We start from the raw sequence: 18,833 nt of genomic DNA, 5'->3' as shown, positions 1-18,833 counted from the left end.
GCTGCCTCACTGCCATTCAAAATCTACATGGTTTTTCACACACTATTTTATATATTCGGCTATTAATATTTACTAAAAGTACCATTTTCCATTATTAATGTCTAAATTGTGTTTTAATGGAAAAAATGTGAATCTTTTGTCTGTTTATTTATGCTGTTGTTGTATAAAGTAGTCAAATTGAAATACAGTAATGATTGTCATCACCCAGTTAATTAAATACCCACAATATGTAATTCGCAATCTGTCTTCCACTTTGGTCCAGACTGAAATATCACAACAATTGGATGGATTGAACATGTGATCAGTGAACATGGTAAACATTGAGTTGTTAAAACCTCCACCCCGCGAGGACGCCGGCGTCCTCGATCCCCTCCCCTTCCGTTCGTACGGCTTGCTTCCGCAAAATACGTCACAAAACATGGCCGTGTTTAGTATCCCAAGCATGCCCCAAATCCTCATCTTTGCAAAGAAAACATCTATTTTCTTTCATTTCTTATGGATTTTGTCACAAACTGAGCCCAAACACACACTTTCTAAAGTCACCATAACCGCTGCAAGTTGGATCTTGCAGCATTGCGACGGAAAAAGACACATTACAGACCCGTCTATGTGCTAGCGGATCTTATCATGGAACTAGTGCCTTCAGAAAACGCTAGTACTTATAGTGCAAACCTTGACTGCTTCTTACGTAAGCCGGAAACCACTGTATAACCTTTGCATAAATGAGCTACCCGTATACTCAATCGTGCGCTCTGTCGCAGCCATTACGCACAGCAAGTCCGCTACTCAAACACCACGTCTTTGACCATATATACATAGTATTTGCAAAGGCTAAAAGGAAAATAATATAATATCAAAATATAAAGAATATCATTTGGTTACCATGTGTCCATTTGGGTCTCCAAATATCCTTTTAGAGCTCCGCCTGGATCTCTTCATGGAAGAAACACTGTAGAATGGTCATACTTTGTCCAATCTTCTTCAAATTTGAGGCAGTTGTTCACTGATAGTGTAGTTTTTTACACTACGTTGTATAAACCATGTCACGTAATGAACAGTTGGCGGCGCTAATACCCGGATGAGGAATTGAGCTGCCATTTATGATGATGAAGAAGAAGAAAATAACTGCCGTCCCATGGATACAAGGGACGCTTGAGCGGTCGCCATGCCTAAAGTAGGCAGTATGTAACGGCTAAGAAGTTGGCAACACTATGAGCCGTTTTATGAAGCGCTACGTTAACCGTATTAATGTGAAATTGCAACTTATATATAATTGTATGAAGGGCTTCGAAGTGCATCGTATGTTAGATACCATAGCTTAGCTAACCGCTAGCTAACTCTACTGTCCCCCAGTGCAGGATGGAACAGTCCCAAACGGGGTGAGCCGCTGCTAAAATAAGGTGTAAACATGTAGCTAACATAAGAGCGTCAGCATAACGATGTGGAAACGAGGCGGTCGAAGCTCCGCTCTGGACCGAGCTCAAGCGCAGCTGTCCGCCAAGAGGAACAGGGGAGACGTGGAGTCTGTTCAGGGGTCCACAGGAAACACAGTGAGTCTCAAGCTTCAAACATGTTTCCACGAATTGTGGCGTCACTCTCTCGCTGTCTCTCACTTTGTGTGATGTTTGAACACTCTGTGTCTTGCCTTCCTTTCTCTTTAGGGTGCTGTGGGTGGATCTTTAAAAAACAAATCCGCTTCTTCGAGTACACACCCTTTATTGTCAGATCTGAGTGACCTGCCCTCGGTCAGCTCAGCTCCTGAGCATGCAGGTGACACCATGCTGGGCTCTGCTGCTGCTAGTGGGAAGACCCAGGCAAGAGAGGGGCTGTCGACCACGGTAAATGCAATTAGACTTTAGAAACCTCGACAGTGGGATGTTTTTAAATCCTATTTGACAAGAAGCCTCCGCTTTTTGTTTTCTTCCGCCAGTATCTCAGACCTCAGGGCTCTCCGGGTGGAGGAGGGAGCAGGTTCTTGAAGAAGGCTCCACTACCTGCAACCATCAGCAGCCAGTCACCTGTCAGCAAGAGCCACATGCAGCAGGTGCCTGAACACAGGTATGGTTATGTGTGTAAGATAAATAAATGTTATATTAATCAGTGGATTCTGGAACTGATTCTACTCAAAACATTTCCAGTTATAATAATCACCTCTACGGCTATAACTCAGTTCTTGTGTTATTCTCCACCTTCATCCCTCTCTGGTCAGAAATGTGTCATCTTCCCAGCGGGGCTCCCAGACTGCTGCTTTGAGTAGGCTGGCTCAGATAGAGAGCCGCATCCGCAGCCGCAAACCGGTTGCGGTTCAGGTTCAGGAACAGGTCAGACAGGGGCCAAAACCTGCAGAGAATCTAAATTCAGACGTGGAAGTCTCTCCAGAACCAGCCGCCCGGTCCCTGGAGGCCCCTGTGCAACTCTCAGCACAGTCCAGCAGTAACCAGATACGTTTCCTCAAGAACAAGACGGCTGTAGCTGGTAACAATATTACTACGGCTGCTGCTAGGTCGCCAAAGGGCGCCGATATTGGTGTCAGGTCCAGAGCTGCTGATGCCGTAGTACCTTTGGCGGGTTTGGAGACAATGTCAGTGAGAGGAGTGAGTGGTGTCAGTCTGGAAAGTGATGAAGAGGACATGAGGAAACTTCTTGGAGACTCGTTGGATTCGGTAGACAACAGCTTCTTGATACCAGGGAGACACTCTTCTATAAGAACAGCAGACAAGGTACCTTTCAACTTTGAAGGCTTTTTTTGTCACCACATGTTGTTATTTTCAGTATGCCTTAGGCTAACACCATCACTACACATGGACATAGTTCTGTACAAACTCTAAAAATAGTTTTTCATCATTTCAAACTATTTTTGATTTAGTAAAACTTCCCCTTTTATCACAAAGGAATATAAAATTGCCGTTGTAATTTGTTTACACAGAAACAGAAGCACCGTGGTTGACATAAACTGTTTTTTTCAGTTCAAAACAATACTATACTTTTCTCCCTTACAGATGGCCCACTCCTCACCTCCTCCCGCTGCTGTCCCTCCCTCATCATCCTCAAACAGAGCACCCCCCCGCTCCCCAGCCTCTCCTCCTCGCCATAGGTCTCCTTTTCGATTCACCGGTCAGGCTCAGGCCCACTTCAGCCCCTCTGTGCTCTCCCCATCCCCCTCTCCTCCCTGTGACTCCCCTCACGGGGCAGGGAGTCTACCACAGCGTTCCCTCTCCTCCATGTCAGGCCGCGGGGAGGTGCTTTCTCTGGAGGAGCTCTTCTCTGAAGATCCCCTCAGTGAGATGAGTGCAGTTACCTCTGAAGGTGAGAGAAGTTCATCGGGGCATCAAATACATCTGGAAAGGTGGCAGTTAGTGTTGTAGTTATTAAGATCAACGGTCAGAAGGACTTACAAACAACAGTGCTTTCCTCTGTATGTACCAGTTATACTGTACCTGTATTGTTTAAGGATTTATTTATGTCAAAAATGCATTTTGCAAGAGAGGAAACATGTTTTTTTTGTTCAATAATCATGTTTTATTCCTCGCTCTTTATTTCATGCATCCTAGATGGACAACAAGGTACATAAATCATCCCTCTGTAGAGTCAGAATCACCAGACAACAGGACTGATATGAGACGCTGTGTAGGGCATCACAAGTTTATGACGAGCTGTCATGGGGGGGGGTGGGGGTTATGCAGATATTATAACGCACTCTGACATGCACCACTTTGAACATACAGTATAAACATGTCATGAGATTTTGATACAGCAGCCTAGAATAATGATTCATTGTTAGTGGTAGCAGACTAAATCACGTGTTGATGACACTATAACTTATTGAATTCTGGTATGATCGTGTGTTATTGCAGACTTCAAGATTAATGTGATGACATTAGACGACCTTGGATTTCCTGAGAGAACGTCAGGAGAGGAGGTGGGTAACTAACGACGGAAGGTAATTAGATAAAATACAGATGAGTTGTGTGTATTATGTCACGCTATCTGAACGTCTATATATTGCATTGCATTCATGAATTACATTAAAACTAAAAGAGCTTCAAGGAATTTTTGGGGGTAATTTTGGCCATTATTTCTATGTTTGCTCTCTTCCTGCGGCCTAAACAGAGAGAAGTCAAACACAGCCTCCATCCTCCTGAATCCCCCAACAGACATCAAGAGCGGCCCCAACTGAACAAGAAGGAGAAGAAAGACGAGCAGCAGGAGGAGGACGCGTTGGACTATCAAAGTGACTTTGAGAGCGAGAGCCGGACAGAGCCTGATCACAGTGTCAGCCATGTTTCAGAGCACTTGCAAGCAGATGGAGATGAAGAGGAGGCGGTGGTATCGGAGGTCAGAGAGGAGGGTTCGCATTCAGACGTGTCCCGTGGGAGGACAGGAGACGATTACTCGAGCACTCCCTCGGACACAAGTCGCTCCTGGACCTCAGATCACAGTCAAAGACTCAGCAAAAGCAGCGACTCCAGATCCTGCCGATCCTCTTCATCACGTGGCAGCCGGACATTACCTCGCCAGTCAAGGAGACGTGCTTCAGCTAGAAAGGTTTTAAAAGAAACGGCAGTACAGACTCAGCCTGATCTTCTGGCTTACACGTGGCCCGCCGGTTAGTCTGCCACACAAGGCATTTGTACATTTAAGATGTGGTCGGGCCTGTAATCAGCACTACCACTGTAACATTTCTTCACAGTAGCACAAGTCCTCAGGATCGGTGTGACACATGTTATCTCTGGCTCTCCTCCCTCTGTAGGTGTGGCTGCTTTGGGTCCTGCAGTGGCCATGACTTACATGGATCCCACCCCGGCGGTTGCTTATACTCTCAGTGCAGAGATGGTGGAAGGTAAGAGACACAATCAAACAGAAGAAAATACAACATAAATATACAGAGAGCACCGGAGAGCATTCTGAGAGGGCCCAACCTCTGCTGAGGCTCAACTGTATTATGTCGGTAGAAAGAGATGAACTAGTTTAAAACCTGCACCCAGATGGTAACTATAATGGAGAGTATTACGCTGCTAAAGCCATGGTACTGATTGTGTGTGTCTCTCTCTCAGCTCTCAGCATCTCCAACCCAGCAGCATTTGCACTCAATGAAATGCTGAAACAGCAGCTTGCCATGACACGGCGCTTCATTGAAAGCAGGCGACGCCTTCACTCCAGCCTGGTGCAGAGCCTGGGACCACCCAGCTACAGATACACCACGCTGGAGGACACCAAGGAGGTAATAAAGCATCACACGACACAAACACTACATAGTGGAGTGTAGTTAGTTGTGATTAATCCTGATCGGTAGAAGTTTGTAAAGGTTTGTCTCAACAAAAGAACTGCCCGTTACATCACTGTTTCACGTCCTCGATGGTCGAATGTCCAAATTGTGAAAGAGCAGACGTGTTTTCAGCATAGTTTTCCTGCATTTGCTGACTGTGATGGAGTTGCCATTCAGAATAGAGGAAGATCATTCAGTACCATGAGACAGAGGAATCGAACAGTCATCCTTTAAATCCGTTTACATTACATTGTATATTCCAAACTGCTTAAAAGCATTGTGTCCTTCTTCCCACAGTACATTCGTGAGCACAGACCTCCCAAACTGAAAATGGAGGAAGCGTTAGAAGAGGTGCTGCAGGAGATGAGAGACTACCATCATATCTGACCGCTGGTACTGAAAGTCCCGGATTACTGAACAGCAGACATTATGCCATGCCCTTTTTTAAATCATAATTAAATCATATTTTTTCTAACATGGAAGAATTGTGACATTTGGTGGTTATAAATCATAGAACATTCCATAAAGATTTGAATGATTTTAACAATTTCACCTGCTTTACCTTTTCCGACGGGGAACTTAAGACGTTATCTAGGCTCTCTTCAAAGCCACCAGGCGATCTTTGGAGGTTTTAAGGATTAGTTTGAATTCATTAAAGTCAAAAAATAAACTAACCGATCGAGTCAGCGGTAGACCAACAACTATCGTGTTCTGCAGGGTTAAGTTCTGGTCAGTGGAGTCCTCTGGCTTTGAAAAGAGCATATATGGATATAACGGCTTCAGCTCTCTGAAGGCAAGATAAAGTATTCTAAATATAGCGTACACTTAAAACTTTACAGTTACTAGAGTGACTCAAGATGTATATCTGGCATAGAATACCTCAAATTATATTTTTCTTGTATATTGTAAAATGTACTTTTAGATTGAGACAAAGTAAAGTCACCGTCTGCATTACAACTTACTGTATTTAACTCAAGAGTAAAGGTCCTCACCATAGGACGCCACACGAGTTCATTCATAAATAAGCAACTGTTCAAATAAAGACACCTGCAGGTGAAGTAACAAAATGTTTATTTAAAAAATAACATGGACATAGTATGTATACAGGCATACCAGATTTTCCAGTCTTCATCGGCAACAGTAACTTCAAATTCTAATGATAAGAGCAGGATTTGACACGATCTAAAGACAAACTCCAGGAACATTTATTGGTGATGGGGGGGTGAAGGCACAAATTCAGCTTGCAGTGGGAGTCGTCAGAAGAGGTCATTGAATGGGTAGTGAGGATGTCCTGCATCCCTGGGGACTCGTTTTCCTTCCACCTGCAGCACCCAAACCAAACGTTGATGCTTCTCTCTTTACCTCCACATAACACTTTCTCTGTTACATTATCCTTCAACCCATCAGGGCATTGAGGAGTAACACTTGCACTATTGTGATCACAGGCACCCATTCATTATATATTATATCACAACTGAGCTTGATCAATATAACGTTTTCAAGTTGACTGCAAACAATATCAATAGCAACCATTAAGCAGGTAACTTAAATACATCGTGTTCTACTCATTAAACAGAGCATACATGAAGCCCACTTACTTGGATCATTGGTAGAATGTAGCGCCAGCCTTTGTTCAGGGCTGTAATGCTCTTCATTTCCTCGGCTTCGAGGGTAAAGTCAAACACCTTGACGACAAACACAAAGAGGTCGACACATCACAACACGCTGGCTATTGTTCCACCAAAACATGATTCACAATCTGCACAGCTTTTTCAGCATAATTTGCTTTCAATTACTTGCAGGCAAGAATGGAGCCTTAATGAGATATTCTATAGTTCAGAAAATCTCATTAAGAAGGCTGTTTTTTAATTGCCTCATTGTTCGGAGATGAATTGCCGGACTGAGATTTGACTCCACCTGAAGGTTTTCTTTGATCCGGGACTCTGTCACACTCTTGGGGATCGTCACCACGCCTCGTTGTGTCTGCCACCTGCAAACACAACAAACTGGTGTTGAAATGTACAACACTACAGCAATGATTTGGAAAAGAACTAGTGGTAAAGCACACAGGATTTCTGGTAGTAGGAATGCGAACATGTTTGCCACATCAGCTTCATGCTGCATCCTGATAATACCGTACGTCACTGTTGGGTTTACAGCCCGGTGCATGAGCCTCAAGTGGCCAAAAGGTGTATTACTGCGACTTTAGCCATTGACTGTATTTCTGAACCACAGCACCGATTTAATGTGTATTTAAACTGCTCACTGCTTTTGATACAAGAAATACTTTTACATATTAAACTCTCACGACACAGCCATTTTTCTCCTTTTGCACTTATTCTGTGGTTGCCTTCAATAACGACTGTACAGCTTAAATACTACGTGGAATCAATTTAAAAATGCTAAATACAGAAACAAACCTTTAGAAACTTCAGTATTTGGCTGATGTTGATGTGAAACTGCCAATGTGCACAACAAAGTGCTGTTTAATAAAGCAGATGGATGCATATGTGATCAACATGTGAAAACCTTTAACAACCGGATTTAAGTTTGTTTTTTTATTGTTTTAAGATCTGAAATTTTAAAACTTACGACTTTCCTAAATGTGAAGGTATCTATGCAATAAGATAACCTGTGTGTTGTTTGCGTAAAAGAAAGAAAGTCGATCATTACACACTGGGGTAAACAGTTAAGTGAGGAGTAAAATCACCTCAGGAGAATCTGAGCAGGGGACTTTTTATATTTCTCTGCGAGGGTGGCCATCACAGGCTCCTGAAGCAGAACCGGTTCATCTGGATGCTTCCAGGACCGGTCAGCAGAGCCCAGAGGGCTGTAGGCCGTCATTACCAGGCCCCGGTCCCGGCAGTGGGCCAGCAGCTCCACCTGGGCCAGGTACGGGTGGCTCTCTACCTGCCCACCCAAAACCCACAGACACCAGTGGCTCAGTTAGTGGCTCACACTTAACCTGTTGAATTAAAATGAACTCTCTCATCGTCACAAACACCCTGTACCTGCAGGACAGTGGGTTTGATGCTGGCGACTGACAGGACGTCATCTATCTGCCTGCTGTTGAAGTTGGACAGGCCGATGGATCTGACGAGGCCCTTCTCCACCAGCTTCTCCATGGAAGCCCAGGTCAGCTTGTAGTCTATGTCGTCATACAGCAAGGTGCCGTCCTCCTTTTTGGGGAAGGGAGCGTCTCCTTGTCTGGGAGATACAAAGTGAGAGACGCATTCCAGACCAGTACAAACTCTAGTTTTGCTTTCCATTCATGTCCATTTTTTTTCCAGATCTGCTATCTTGGGATAAAGATACAGTAAGTTAATTAGCTTGTTATGCAAAGAAAACAAAAGGGCAGTTTTCTCAGGATAACAAGTTAATCCTCTCATTATCAGTCCTTGGTGGAGGCGGAGCTCACTGAAAGGCGTAGGGCCAGTGGATGAGGTAGAGGTCTAGGTACTCCAGCTTCAGGTCCTTCAGGGTCTTCAGGAGGGCCGGCTCCACGTCCTCGGGGTGATGCCTGGTGTTCCACAGCTTGGACGTGACGAACACGTCCTCTCTTCTCAGGGCCTGGTTTACAGACAACACCGTCAGGTAAAGTTTGACACCTCGAGCTTCTAATGCAACCTGGTGGAGCTAGTTCTATACCTTGCCGGGGCCGAAGGTCTCCTGCAGGGCTTCGCCGATCTCAACCTCATTGCCATAGATGACTGCACAGTCAATATGGCGATACCCAGCCTCCAGTGCCCAGATAACTGCTTGTTTCACCTGTGACAGTGGCAAAACAGGACAACTGTTGTTTGGCAAAAAGGTGTTACATAGATGCATATAGGTCTCTGTCAAAGCTATGTATTTACAGCAGCATTAAATTAAGTCATGGTAACATTCACTTATTATTACCATATTATAAAGTTGATATGTCAAAAGTTGCCTATTTACACATCCAGCAGTTACAGAGCAAATTATCATTCATTAAGAGTAATGTGTCCACACATCTGAACAATATATTTACTGTCCTTTTAGCTCGGTTTTGTCTCCACCAACTCCTGAGGAAAAGATGTGGCTCTATAGCTGCTATGTTCACGTGCTAGTCGCTAACTTTGGCGGTCTGCTGTTTAGTGCTGAGCAGGCAGTGTGCACTGGGGGTTTTTATCCACAGAAAACTGTCGCCTGCTGGAACAAATGTCAATAAGAGCACTGAGCTAAAACAGTGAGTTGCAGGCCTCGAAAATCAAAGTAAGTTAAAAGAAGCTCTGAAATGCTCTGTAGAGCCGACAGGAGCTAATGCTAACTCTCCCCGGATTCAGCACTATGAGCAACACGTCACTTCACACAGTCATTTGATTCATTGGAAGAGATTGATTAGTGCAGCTCTCATGCATGAACGTAGAGATCTACGTCTGCATTTGGATAGAGGAATGAGGGGAAGTGGAACTCAATGTACAGCTATGCTATGACGTACATCTGTCAGAATAAATAATATTAAGAAGCCTGCTTTTCAAACACATTTTTTTTTTTTGGAAAGAGGACACAAGTGCAGCCTCTACCTGTCCCGGGTCACTCTTCCACGTCCCCAGCCCGAGGAGGGGCATCTTCCGCCCCGTGTTGAGAACTGCAAAGTCATTCATGCCTCTCAGAAGCACCTTAAAGGGACGAGGAGAGCACGATTCAGTCAGTGAGGGTTACAGTTACAAGAGTTCCGTATAAAAATACACCCCGGTATTTGCCTCATGAAGCTATTTAGACTGCGACACTGGAGATATTTATTTTCCATATTTTATTATACTGTAACATTTTATTTTAAAATCTGAGTTCAGTAGGAAGTCTCAAACGATACGCATTCTGTGCATACATGCTTTCCTCTAAAGTTAAAACTGAATTTCCTTCATCTTCTGATTCATGTCTCTGCTGTACTTTATTAAATTTGGGGAAACGTATTACTACACTGTAAACGCATTCAAACATTGGATTGTTATTTTTGGCTCTTTGATTCTATTCAGCTTCAACAGATTATATTTTCATCTAATGCGTTATGTTCTAATGCATTTCTCTGCTTTATGTAAAACACCCTATTTGCAGAACAGAGATTCCACATTTTAAGCTAAGCAAATGACTTTGTATGGCACTTAACCTACTCTAACTCATGCACAATATCTATCCCGCTAAAAACAGCATGCATGCTGGACTTAAAACAAACCCACGTTTTGCCTTAAAGATGTTTACTTGATGTGAATCAAAACCAAAGTGACGTGTAGCGCCACCGCATTCTGAAAGAAGGACAGACAGACGTGTTCCAGATCCTTCCTAAAATCCAGGAGGTCTGTCAACTGATTTCCTGGAAAGTCACGCGCAACCGCCACACCTCAGCGACTGACCGCGCGAGCTCAGCAGCTGTGACACCTCAAAACGTGAAAACCTGGTCAACATTAACGCTCCTATTAATATGTAGCAAACGTTAGCAGGCAATGGGTGGGGAATGACACGAGTAACATTAGATAATGTATTAAAGACAGCAGAATAACTGTGTGCTCACTCAGTGGGTTCGCTCACTGGTCACTATGAAATATTATTGAGCCAGAAAACAACAAAAAACGCCTGTAAAAAAAAAAAAAAAAAATCCAGACACCGCTGCAGCTCTTGATCAAATGACAGCTAGCTAGCTTTAGCTTCTCCTGAAGCAGACTCCTGCAATGGACTTTGCGTTACTGTCCGCTTTTTTAAATTCTGCGTTCAAGGTCAGACCTTTATCATCGACTTACTCACCCGCTTGTTGCCAGCGTCAAAATATAAACGACGCAACATCTGCTTTAGGACCTGACACTTGAACGCCTGCATGGTTCAGCTCAGTGGAGACATTACATAACATGCGCTGGTCCGCAGCGGCTCTGCCTGCAGTTTAAGTCTCCGACTTACTGTTTCAAGGTTGTAAAACGTGCGGCTTCAAACAAGGACCTCTTCTTCTCGTCCTCCTCAGCGGGACAGATATGCAGGAGTATCGTTTTCTGCCAAATGTTCAAAAACACCACCTCATTTTGTTGACGTTTCCCTTTCCGGGATGCTGGTTCCTCTATTTCCGGTGAAAACACTTCCCAGACCTTATGAGGAGATGACAGATGGCAGAGAGAGGTTGTAACTGAATCTAGAGAGACTTGTATTGATGTAGCTGGCCTAATATAATAACATCACATGGCAGTGACTTTTGACTGTTAGTTCCTCGACTACAAGAGCTGAAAGATTCTCTATAAGTCACATGATGCAAAACCCTGCTTGAAAGAACATTCTAGCAAAGTTGTGAGCAGGCAGCAATTGGAGAAATATGTGCTGAAGATCATTTAAGTGGTGTGTTGTATAATACTATTAAAGCGTTTCTGGTTAAGTTAAGCATGAGGTTTGACTTTTGTTTGAGTGGATTTATTTATGTTGGAGATGGTTCGTTTAGGTGTAAGGTTTAGGAGATGGTGAAGTTTATTAACTAAGGGGCACTGTGTTATAGATCTTTGTTAGATCTGTTTTAAGTCATTCATACATTGCATTAGAGCAGTGGTTCTCAAACTTTTTCTGTCGCGCCCCACTTTGGAGGAAGAAAAATGTTCATGCCCCACCGCCCCAACAAAATTGTAACAAAATGGTCCATGTTGAACTTTTATTGAAATAACATTTTGTGACTCCTCCGTCTGTGCTTTTTCAAATAATAGAATAAAGAAAATTGCAATTACTTTTAAGTAAACCAGATTGCTCCATCAGACAAAAACAAATAAAATGTGCAATCACTTTGTTAGAACAAAGCAAATAAAGTTATATCTGTGCAAAAAAGAACTACAATTTGGCAAAAAAATAGCTTATTGCAATTAACCTGTTTTGCACTAAACATATTTTCAAGATAACAATAAAGTGCAACCTGTGAAAAACTAAACAAAACAAGTTTCATACTATCCGCAGCTAGAGTTTTCAGACATAAAACACAGACTGGTCTCTCCTCATCTCCTACCACGTTCACTGTGAAACCCAGAGCAAGATAGGCGTATCATATTTTCTTCTTGGCTGCTTGCTGTTCGTCTCGGATGCATTGCTTGCGGTTGCTTTTCTGTTCCCGCCTGCCAAATGTCTCTACATTTGGAACACTAAGCCACACATGTGAGTCACCAAGGATCATGGCTGTCGCGCATGCGCAAGCGTAACCTGTTAACGGCGTAACGTAAACATTTACACGAAAGTACAGGCATTTCGTCATGTATTTATTAATTACTTAAAAAAAAAAATGTAAAAAAAAAAATTAAAAAAAAAAAATCTGCATTTCCCCCTGCGCCCCACATGTAATACCACCGCGCCCCACTAGAGGGGCGCGCCCCACAGTTTGAGAACCACTGCATTAGAGAATGATTGATACCATGTGAAACAATTTAATGTCATACCAATGAGAGCAACCAAAATCAAAAGAAAAAATCAACAATACTTGAAAATGAACTGGTTTTCTTTGCTGTTTTGGTTTTGTGGTACAATATGACGAATATGACTTGTCTGGTCTCAACAAGATCACCTAGTATTTCAGCTGTTTGAAAAATAATTACACACATTAGGTGTATTAATAACCACATGAATGTAAGCCATATACATGAGTAGGCCTATACAATAGATAGAAAACCAGCTGTTTGTGTGTTTCATTTGATCAAATCAAAGGAACAGAACATCTGAAAACACAGTCGAATTTGAATGAAAGACAATTTCATAAGAGGAACCCTGAAAGGGAAAAAGAAATACACAAACAAAACAAAACAACCATTTTAACGTTTTGTTGGAAACAACAAATATTGTGCCCCTCCTCACCGGCAGGGGGCAGACTGCAGGAGAAGATGCACCGCAAACCTACAGGGAGGAAAGCAGAAACGGAAGTAAGATTAATAACAACAACCTGAGTTGCAACTTGGTCAAAACTTTACTGCCGAAAAACATTTGTATTTACGTTATTATAGTCGATACGGATGCGGTATTACGGGGGACAAATTGTCCTGCGTGTCGTGGGCGTGGTTTGTGCTTTTGTGCTGGAAGTCAACGGATAGTTTAGCCAGTTGGAGCAGCTACGTTAGCTAACTTTGTGTAAGACTAGCGTGACTTGACTATTGACAACCTCAGTAAGCAAACAGTAGTATAATATGCAGAGGTATTGCTCTGTGCTTAGTTTTAACGAGGCTCTGGCTGTAGGTGGTCTGTCTGTAAACTGTCGTTGACACGTGCTGGTAGTTTTTATGCGGCGCTGACAGAGCCCCGGTTCGCCCGCAATGCTCCTGCAGCTGCTCATACCTCTCAACTAGCTGGCTCCTCTCCTCCTGTCTTCCGTCTCCCGATGGCTCACTGCGGCTCCTCCGAGCCAAGTGCAAAGGCACCGGGTCCCGACAGCAACACGTCGTCACAGGGCGGCGTCGACCAGAGCATGAAGCCGGTGCTGTTCGAGATCTTCGGTGAGATATGGACCGTCCAGTCGCGGCTCGGCCAGGGAGTCTCGGCCTCGGTGTACCGGGTCAGCTCCACCGGCAGAGCCACCGCCACCGCCGCGGTCAAGGAGTTTCAGGCCGACACCCAGGGAGGAGATTACGGGTATCACAAGGAGAGGTCCGTCCTGGAGGACATCCAGGGGCATAAAAACATCGGTAACAACATGGTTTTACTAAAACTATTTGATTAACAAAACGAAAACGCTGACATGGAAATTAAATGTAAATTCTTACTATTCGTACAACTAATAGCAACTTGCTTGTCATCTGTGGTAGCCTACACACGTGGTAGAATATTTTGTAAGAATATTTACAAATAGTAATGCTCTGTTTTTTAATTATGCATATGATAACCCATGAAACATGATCTGATTTCAGTAAAATTTCAGGCTTTTACGTTTGTCACAGGGTTCTGCAAAATAATCATGGCTGACAGCTCTGTAAACCTATATAAAAACATGAAACTGTTCCTGGCATTATCATATAGTCAATACTATTGCCTTGTTGTCTTAAACGTGAGACAATTCCAACAGTACAGGCCCAGCTGTTTGTAATGACAGAGTCTCTCTTCCCATCAGTGACACTGTACGGGGTGTTCACCAACCACAGCTGTATGGGTGTCGCCACCCGCTGTCTGCTGCTGGAGCTCCTGGATGTCAGTGTGTCTGATCTCTTGGTGAGAAGCAGCAGTGGTACCCAGGGTGCCAGGTGAGTGACGTTAAGTCCCTGCTTCCAAAAAGAAAAAGAAAATACATGAGCGCTGTTTTGGCCTGCAAGTCTTTTCTGTTGTATTTGTCCGGCTTTCATTCTCTGTTGCCTCCTCAGGACAATGAAGATTATTTGTTTGTGCTTCTCAAAGCATAAAATGTACTCACTAGTGATGGTGAAATGAAGTAGTGACACATTGTGTAATATCCTGCATCTAATTATTTTATATTACATACATCTACACCAGAGGTAGCCAACACGGTGCCCGCGGGCACCCTGTCGCCCACAAAAACCACGTGAGTCGCCCGCGAGACATGTTCTAAAAATAGCACTAGTCACCTTTGGAGCTCCGTCTAAAATTGTAGTTGCTGTTCTTTTTTTAATCAAAAACACTTGCATTAGTGTAGATTTAAAAATGACAATATTTCTTGTCATAAGAGAGTTGGGTACCCGGAGGCGCACGGCGGACAGCCAGGACGAGGCCGCCGTACCGCACTAGGTTTTCAGGTTCCCAATCGCGGGCTCTTCCCGTTGGCGCCAGACGCGCGCCGCGAGCGCACCCCGTCGTCAGGTCTGTAAATCCTCGGAACAGTCCGCGGGGCAACAACTCAGGGGTGGTGGGGGTAGAGGCGAGGCAACGCAACCCGACCGAAAAGGCCCATACTAGAGGTTTGAACGCGGACGCCCGAAGACGCTCGCGCGCCTCGGAGGGTTGGATCCCCCGCCAGGCTATAGACGAGACTTTTTACTAGTTTCTTCGTGGAGAAAAAGGTACCGTTGGAAAAGCTGGTGTCGGTGACAACAGACGGTGCTCCCGCGATGACGGGCCGGCATGCAGCTTCATTGCGCAATGCAAAGGTGACCCAGACTTCCCAAAATTTCTACATTACCACTGGATCATTCACCAGCAGGCGCTATGTGCAAAAGTAACCGGCTTTAATCATGTGATGATACAAAAATATCAGAGATGTGATACCTCTGACTTTCAAATGTTGAAACAGATTAACTGAAATAAAAGTTGCATGTTTTAAATATGTATGTGTAGCTATACCATCATTGTTGTGGAAATCATTATTAATAATTAGTGAGGAATAATTAACTCACGTGATCAAACAGTCTCTTCACATATATTATTATTATGAAAAGGTGATCTGTGCAACTTTGTTATTCAGGAAGTTTGTATCAAATAAGTAGCCCTTCGTACTACTCGGTACCCTTGAAGTAGCTCTCAGTTTAAAAAAGGTTGGCGACCCCTGGTCTACACATAGCTAAAACGTATGCAGGAATAATACCGCCGTCATACAATAACGTCTCCCTTCATGAAGGTTATGATGTTCAGTTTTTTGTTGAAAGCTGCCGTGTGTAGCGCTGAACTGTACTGCATTATACAGAGAGAAGTCTCTGTTATTTAGCCTGCCCTCATTGATATTAATGGTGTGGACAAAACAATAGGAACAACTGTCAGTATAACAATACAATTCTACAACCACAGACTTCAGCCTCCGAAATGACCATACAGTTGCATCGAGTCCTTTCAACAAATACTCAACAATATAAGCTTCATGACAAGAGGATTTATTTGAATGCTATTGCATTAGTTTTAGCTAGGAGTTGCTAATAAACCTGTAATTGAGTGTAAGTAACCCCACTATGCATTTGTACATAAAGCTTAATGGCCAAAACCTTTGCCTCCCATACAGGAGATGACTGCTTTGTTTCCCCTATTTTGAACTCGTGTTTCCACTGATCATCCTGTAGCTAGAGGCCCATGTAATCTTTAATTATTAAATCATAAGTACATTTTGTGACATTACATTAGAAAAAATTGCAACTTGATGGGAATAATTTCACAATTTCCAATCATTTGGTGTTTGCCCCATAATGTTACTTTTACTGCCATTAAAAGGTAACTTGTTACGTTGTAGAAAAATAACTCTTCGGTGTACTTTTGTGTTACCAAAAATGTTAACCCCTTTGCGACTCCTTGCACATGTTGGTTACATTGTCCAGAGGGCGCACAGCCTACTGTCGGCATCTATAACTCTGCAGGCAGGAATAACCGACGCATTATCCCTTTAGCAGCTCTTTGTTACATCGAGGTAGCCAACAAATGTTCACTGTTTCCTCCATGTTAAGCCTCGCAGGGATTTTATTAATGATCTTATGGAAAGATGGAGACTCGATAGTTGATATTGGTAGCATCTTGTCTACCACGTAACCAGCTACAAGCTCGATAATTTCCCTCGGAGTGACAGCCGAAAGCCGCTCCTGTTTCAGAGATGTAGCACCGGCGTCGTTCTCCTCCTTGATTAGCTTTGCCACCCACCAGTGTTGTGAAGCTGGGCGTATGCAGGTGTTTCTTTACATTTGAAGTGGAGTTCTTTGCAGCTGTCAGACACCCGTCCCCCAGGCACAATTTACATTTCACTGTGACCTTGTAACGGATTGCTCATTTGAAAACTTAACTAAATATCTGATCGCTTTAATTGCAAATGAATGCGTTATGCTGCATGTGGCCTTCACGAATGAAAAATTGATGTTTGCCGGCAGACCCCAGCAGGGCCACTCCATGTGGCTTGTCCAGCACTGTGCCAGAGACATCCTGGAGGCTCTCGCCTTCCTCCACAGGGAGGGCTACGTCCACGCAGACCTCAAGCCACGCAACATTCTCTGGAGCGCTGACGACGAGTGCTTCAAGCTCATCGACTTCGGCCTCAGTTTCAAAGAGGGAAACCAGGTGGGCGTGCCTGGGAATCTGAAGGTCAGTGGAAGTGTAGTCGAGTATTGCATTTCTGACTCGCTCCCTGCCTCACCTCCTGCAGGACGTCAAGTACATCCAGACAGACGGGTATCGAGCTCCGGAGGCCGAGCTGCAAAACAGCCTCGCCCAGGCCGGGGTGGATGGGGAATCGGGCTGCACGGCCGCCGTGGACATGTGGAGCCTGGGCATCATCCTGTTGGAGATGTGCTCAGGAATCAAACTCAAAGAGACCATCCGCTCGCAGAAGTGGAAGGTATGACAAAGCTCTGCTCGTGGTGGATCGAGGATATTGATTTAATGGAATCAGACGGACGCTCTCCAAATGTTGCATTCCGGCACAGACAGTTGACTGAACAATATCTAATTCTCTTTAGAAACACTTAATAGTAGATTTGATGATTAAAGGAAGAATAATCAATTAAAAACATTAGGCAGACTTGTGATGTCTGTCATTAAAAAACGATTCATTTTTTTGCTGTTTTTGATTCTATGTCTAAAATCAAAAATAACTGTTGTTGCATGTTTAAACATAAAGTAACAGGGAAAAATATCTGTAAACAAATGAAGGTAGTTTGTAGAAGTTTTGAATCAACTGTTCAGTAAGGACGAGTCAAATACAGCAGAAGAAAAACATGTTTTCCTCTTCTTCAGGATAACAGTGCCGGCCTTGTAGACCATATTTTTGCCAGCAACAGTGTGGTGTGCCCTGCCATCCCTGTCTATCACCTCAGAGACCTCATCAAAACGTAAGTTCTCACACATATAGCTTTGAATTCAGACCGCTTGGACGTGACTGCGATGCTACTTACTGTGCTGTGTATTGACCGGCTTAAGCAGAGGAATATTGTTTATTGTCACTTCGGTACTTTGTGTCTACAGCATGCTTCTCAATGACCCAAAGCAAAGATGCACCGCTGACACTGCCCTGCTGAGCCCATTCTTCAGTATTCCCTTTGGTATGTGTCAATATTTCAGACGTGTGTCACATTTACCATACACATATTCTGGATACGGGAGCTGCCATCGTGAGGTTTTGAGGTCATTTGACAGAGAGACAGAGTCTGTGCCGTAGTGATGGGCGCGTCTGAGCTGCATTATCGAGGTCACACCCGCCTGAGCCAATCGCTAGCCGAGCACGGCCACCGCTTCTTAGCGTGAGCCTCTTAGCTGCTACGTTAGCACCACGATAGCTGTTTGGCTAGAAAGACATGACAATTAACCATCATATCTCTATAAATATATTTATGATCAATCTGGAGCACGTTGTATTACACAGACTGGTGATTTGTCTTTGTGATGCTGTCAATCACAGCTGTCAATCATGACTTAAATCACAGCTGTCAATCACAACTGTCAATCATGACGTCACCCCACATTTCTATAGCATCAAATAACTCATTAAAACCTACCTTATCAGAAAAATTAACAATCAGCTATCATGGAGGGGGCGGGGTTTATGACCTATACTACAGCCAGCCACAGGGGAGCGATGGAGACGTTTTGACTTCACTTTTAGGGAGGTGTCATGTTGTCCGTTTTTATATAGCGTCTAAGATATTTACGTGTGTGTGTGTGTGTGTGTGTGTGTGTGTGTGTGTGTGTGTGTGTG

The 18,833-nt window shown here is 43.8% G+C and overlaps 3 protein-coding genes across 6 annotated transcripts in view; 2 read left to right on the top strand and 1 right to left on the bottom strand.

The window, feature by feature from the left end:
- The first annotated feature begins 1,140 nt into the window (after window positions 1-1,140).
- Window positions 1,141-7,801, top strand: cunh19orf44 (chromosome unknown C19orf44 homolog). Of its 2 annotated transcripts, XM_031872944.1 has the most exons (11): window positions 1,141-1,550; window positions 1,662-1,838; window positions 1,931-2,058; window positions 2,210-2,720; window positions 3,000-3,306; window positions 3,552-3,563; window positions 3,855-3,919; window positions 4,111-4,606; window positions 4,751-4,840; window positions 5,055-5,221; window positions 5,564-7,801. In XM_031872944.1, the coding sequence occupies exons 1-11, from the start codon at window positions 1,440-1,442 to the stop codon at window positions 5,651-5,653; spliced, it is 2,154 nt and encodes a 717-aa protein (XP_031728804.1). In that variant the 5' UTR covers window positions 1,141-1,439; the 3' UTR covers window positions 5,654-7,801. The 2 variants fall into 2 exon arrangements, with proteins under 2 accessions (XP_031728804.1, XP_031728805.1); XM_031872945.1 differs by lacking the exon at window positions 3,552-3,563.
- akr1a1b (aldo-keto reductase family 1, member A1b (aldehyde reductase)) lies at window positions 6,321-11,336 on the bottom strand. Of its 3 annotated transcripts, none has more exons than XM_031872948.1 (9): window positions 11,180-11,336; window positions 9,814-9,909; window positions 8,915-9,034; window positions 8,685-8,836; window positions 8,278-8,473; window positions 7,977-8,176; window positions 7,184-7,256; window positions 6,865-6,951; window positions 6,321-6,588 (listed from the first exon to the last, which is right to left on the bottom strand). In XM_031872948.1, exons 2-9 carry the CDS (start codon window positions 9,892-9,894, stop codon window positions 6,523-6,525), a joined length of 975 nt encoding a protein of 324 aa, XP_031728808.1. In that variant the 5' UTR covers window positions 9,895-9,909; window positions 11,180-11,336; the 3' UTR covers window positions 6,321-6,522. The 3 variants fall into 3 exon arrangements, with proteins under 3 accessions (XP_031728808.1, XP_031728807.1, XP_031728809.1); XM_031872947.1 differs by lacking the exon at window positions 11,180-11,336 and adding an exon at window positions 11,030-11,153; XM_031872949.1 differs by lacking the exon at window positions 11,180-11,336 and adding an exon at window positions 10,468-11,016.
- A 1,808-nt stretch (window positions 11,337-13,144) lies between these two features.
- Window positions 13,145-18,833, top strand: part of uhmk1 (U2AF homology motif (UHM) kinase 1) — an 8,446-nt gene continuing 2,757 nt past the window's right edge. Inside the window, exons 1-6 of the mRNA XM_031872946.1 lie at window positions 13,145-13,911; window positions 14,334-14,463; window positions 17,014-17,200; window positions 17,286-17,477; window positions 17,876-17,970; window positions 18,104-18,180. Coding sequence (XP_031728806.1) covers window positions 13,608-13,911; window positions 14,334-14,463; window positions 17,014-17,200; window positions 17,286-17,477; window positions 17,876-17,970; window positions 18,104-18,180 — 985 coding nt within the window. The 5' untranslated portion in view covers window positions 13,145-13,607. The remainder of the gene's footprint in view (window positions 13,912-14,333; window positions 14,464-17,013; window positions 17,201-17,285; window positions 17,478-17,875; window positions 17,971-18,103; window positions 18,181-18,833) is intronic.

Source organism: Anarrhichthys ocellatus, unplaced genomic scaffold, assembly GCF_004355925.1.
Source record: "Anarrhichthys ocellatus isolate YVR2014 unplaced genomic scaffold, GSC_Weel_1.0 scaffold67, whole genome shotgun sequence".
Taxonomy (NCBI): Eukaryota; Metazoa; Chordata; class Actinopteri; order Perciformes; family Anarhichadidae; genus Anarrhichthys; species Anarrhichthys ocellatus.
Note: the sequence above shows the minus strand (reverse complement) of the source record. Positions and strands in the feature narration are given on the sequence as shown.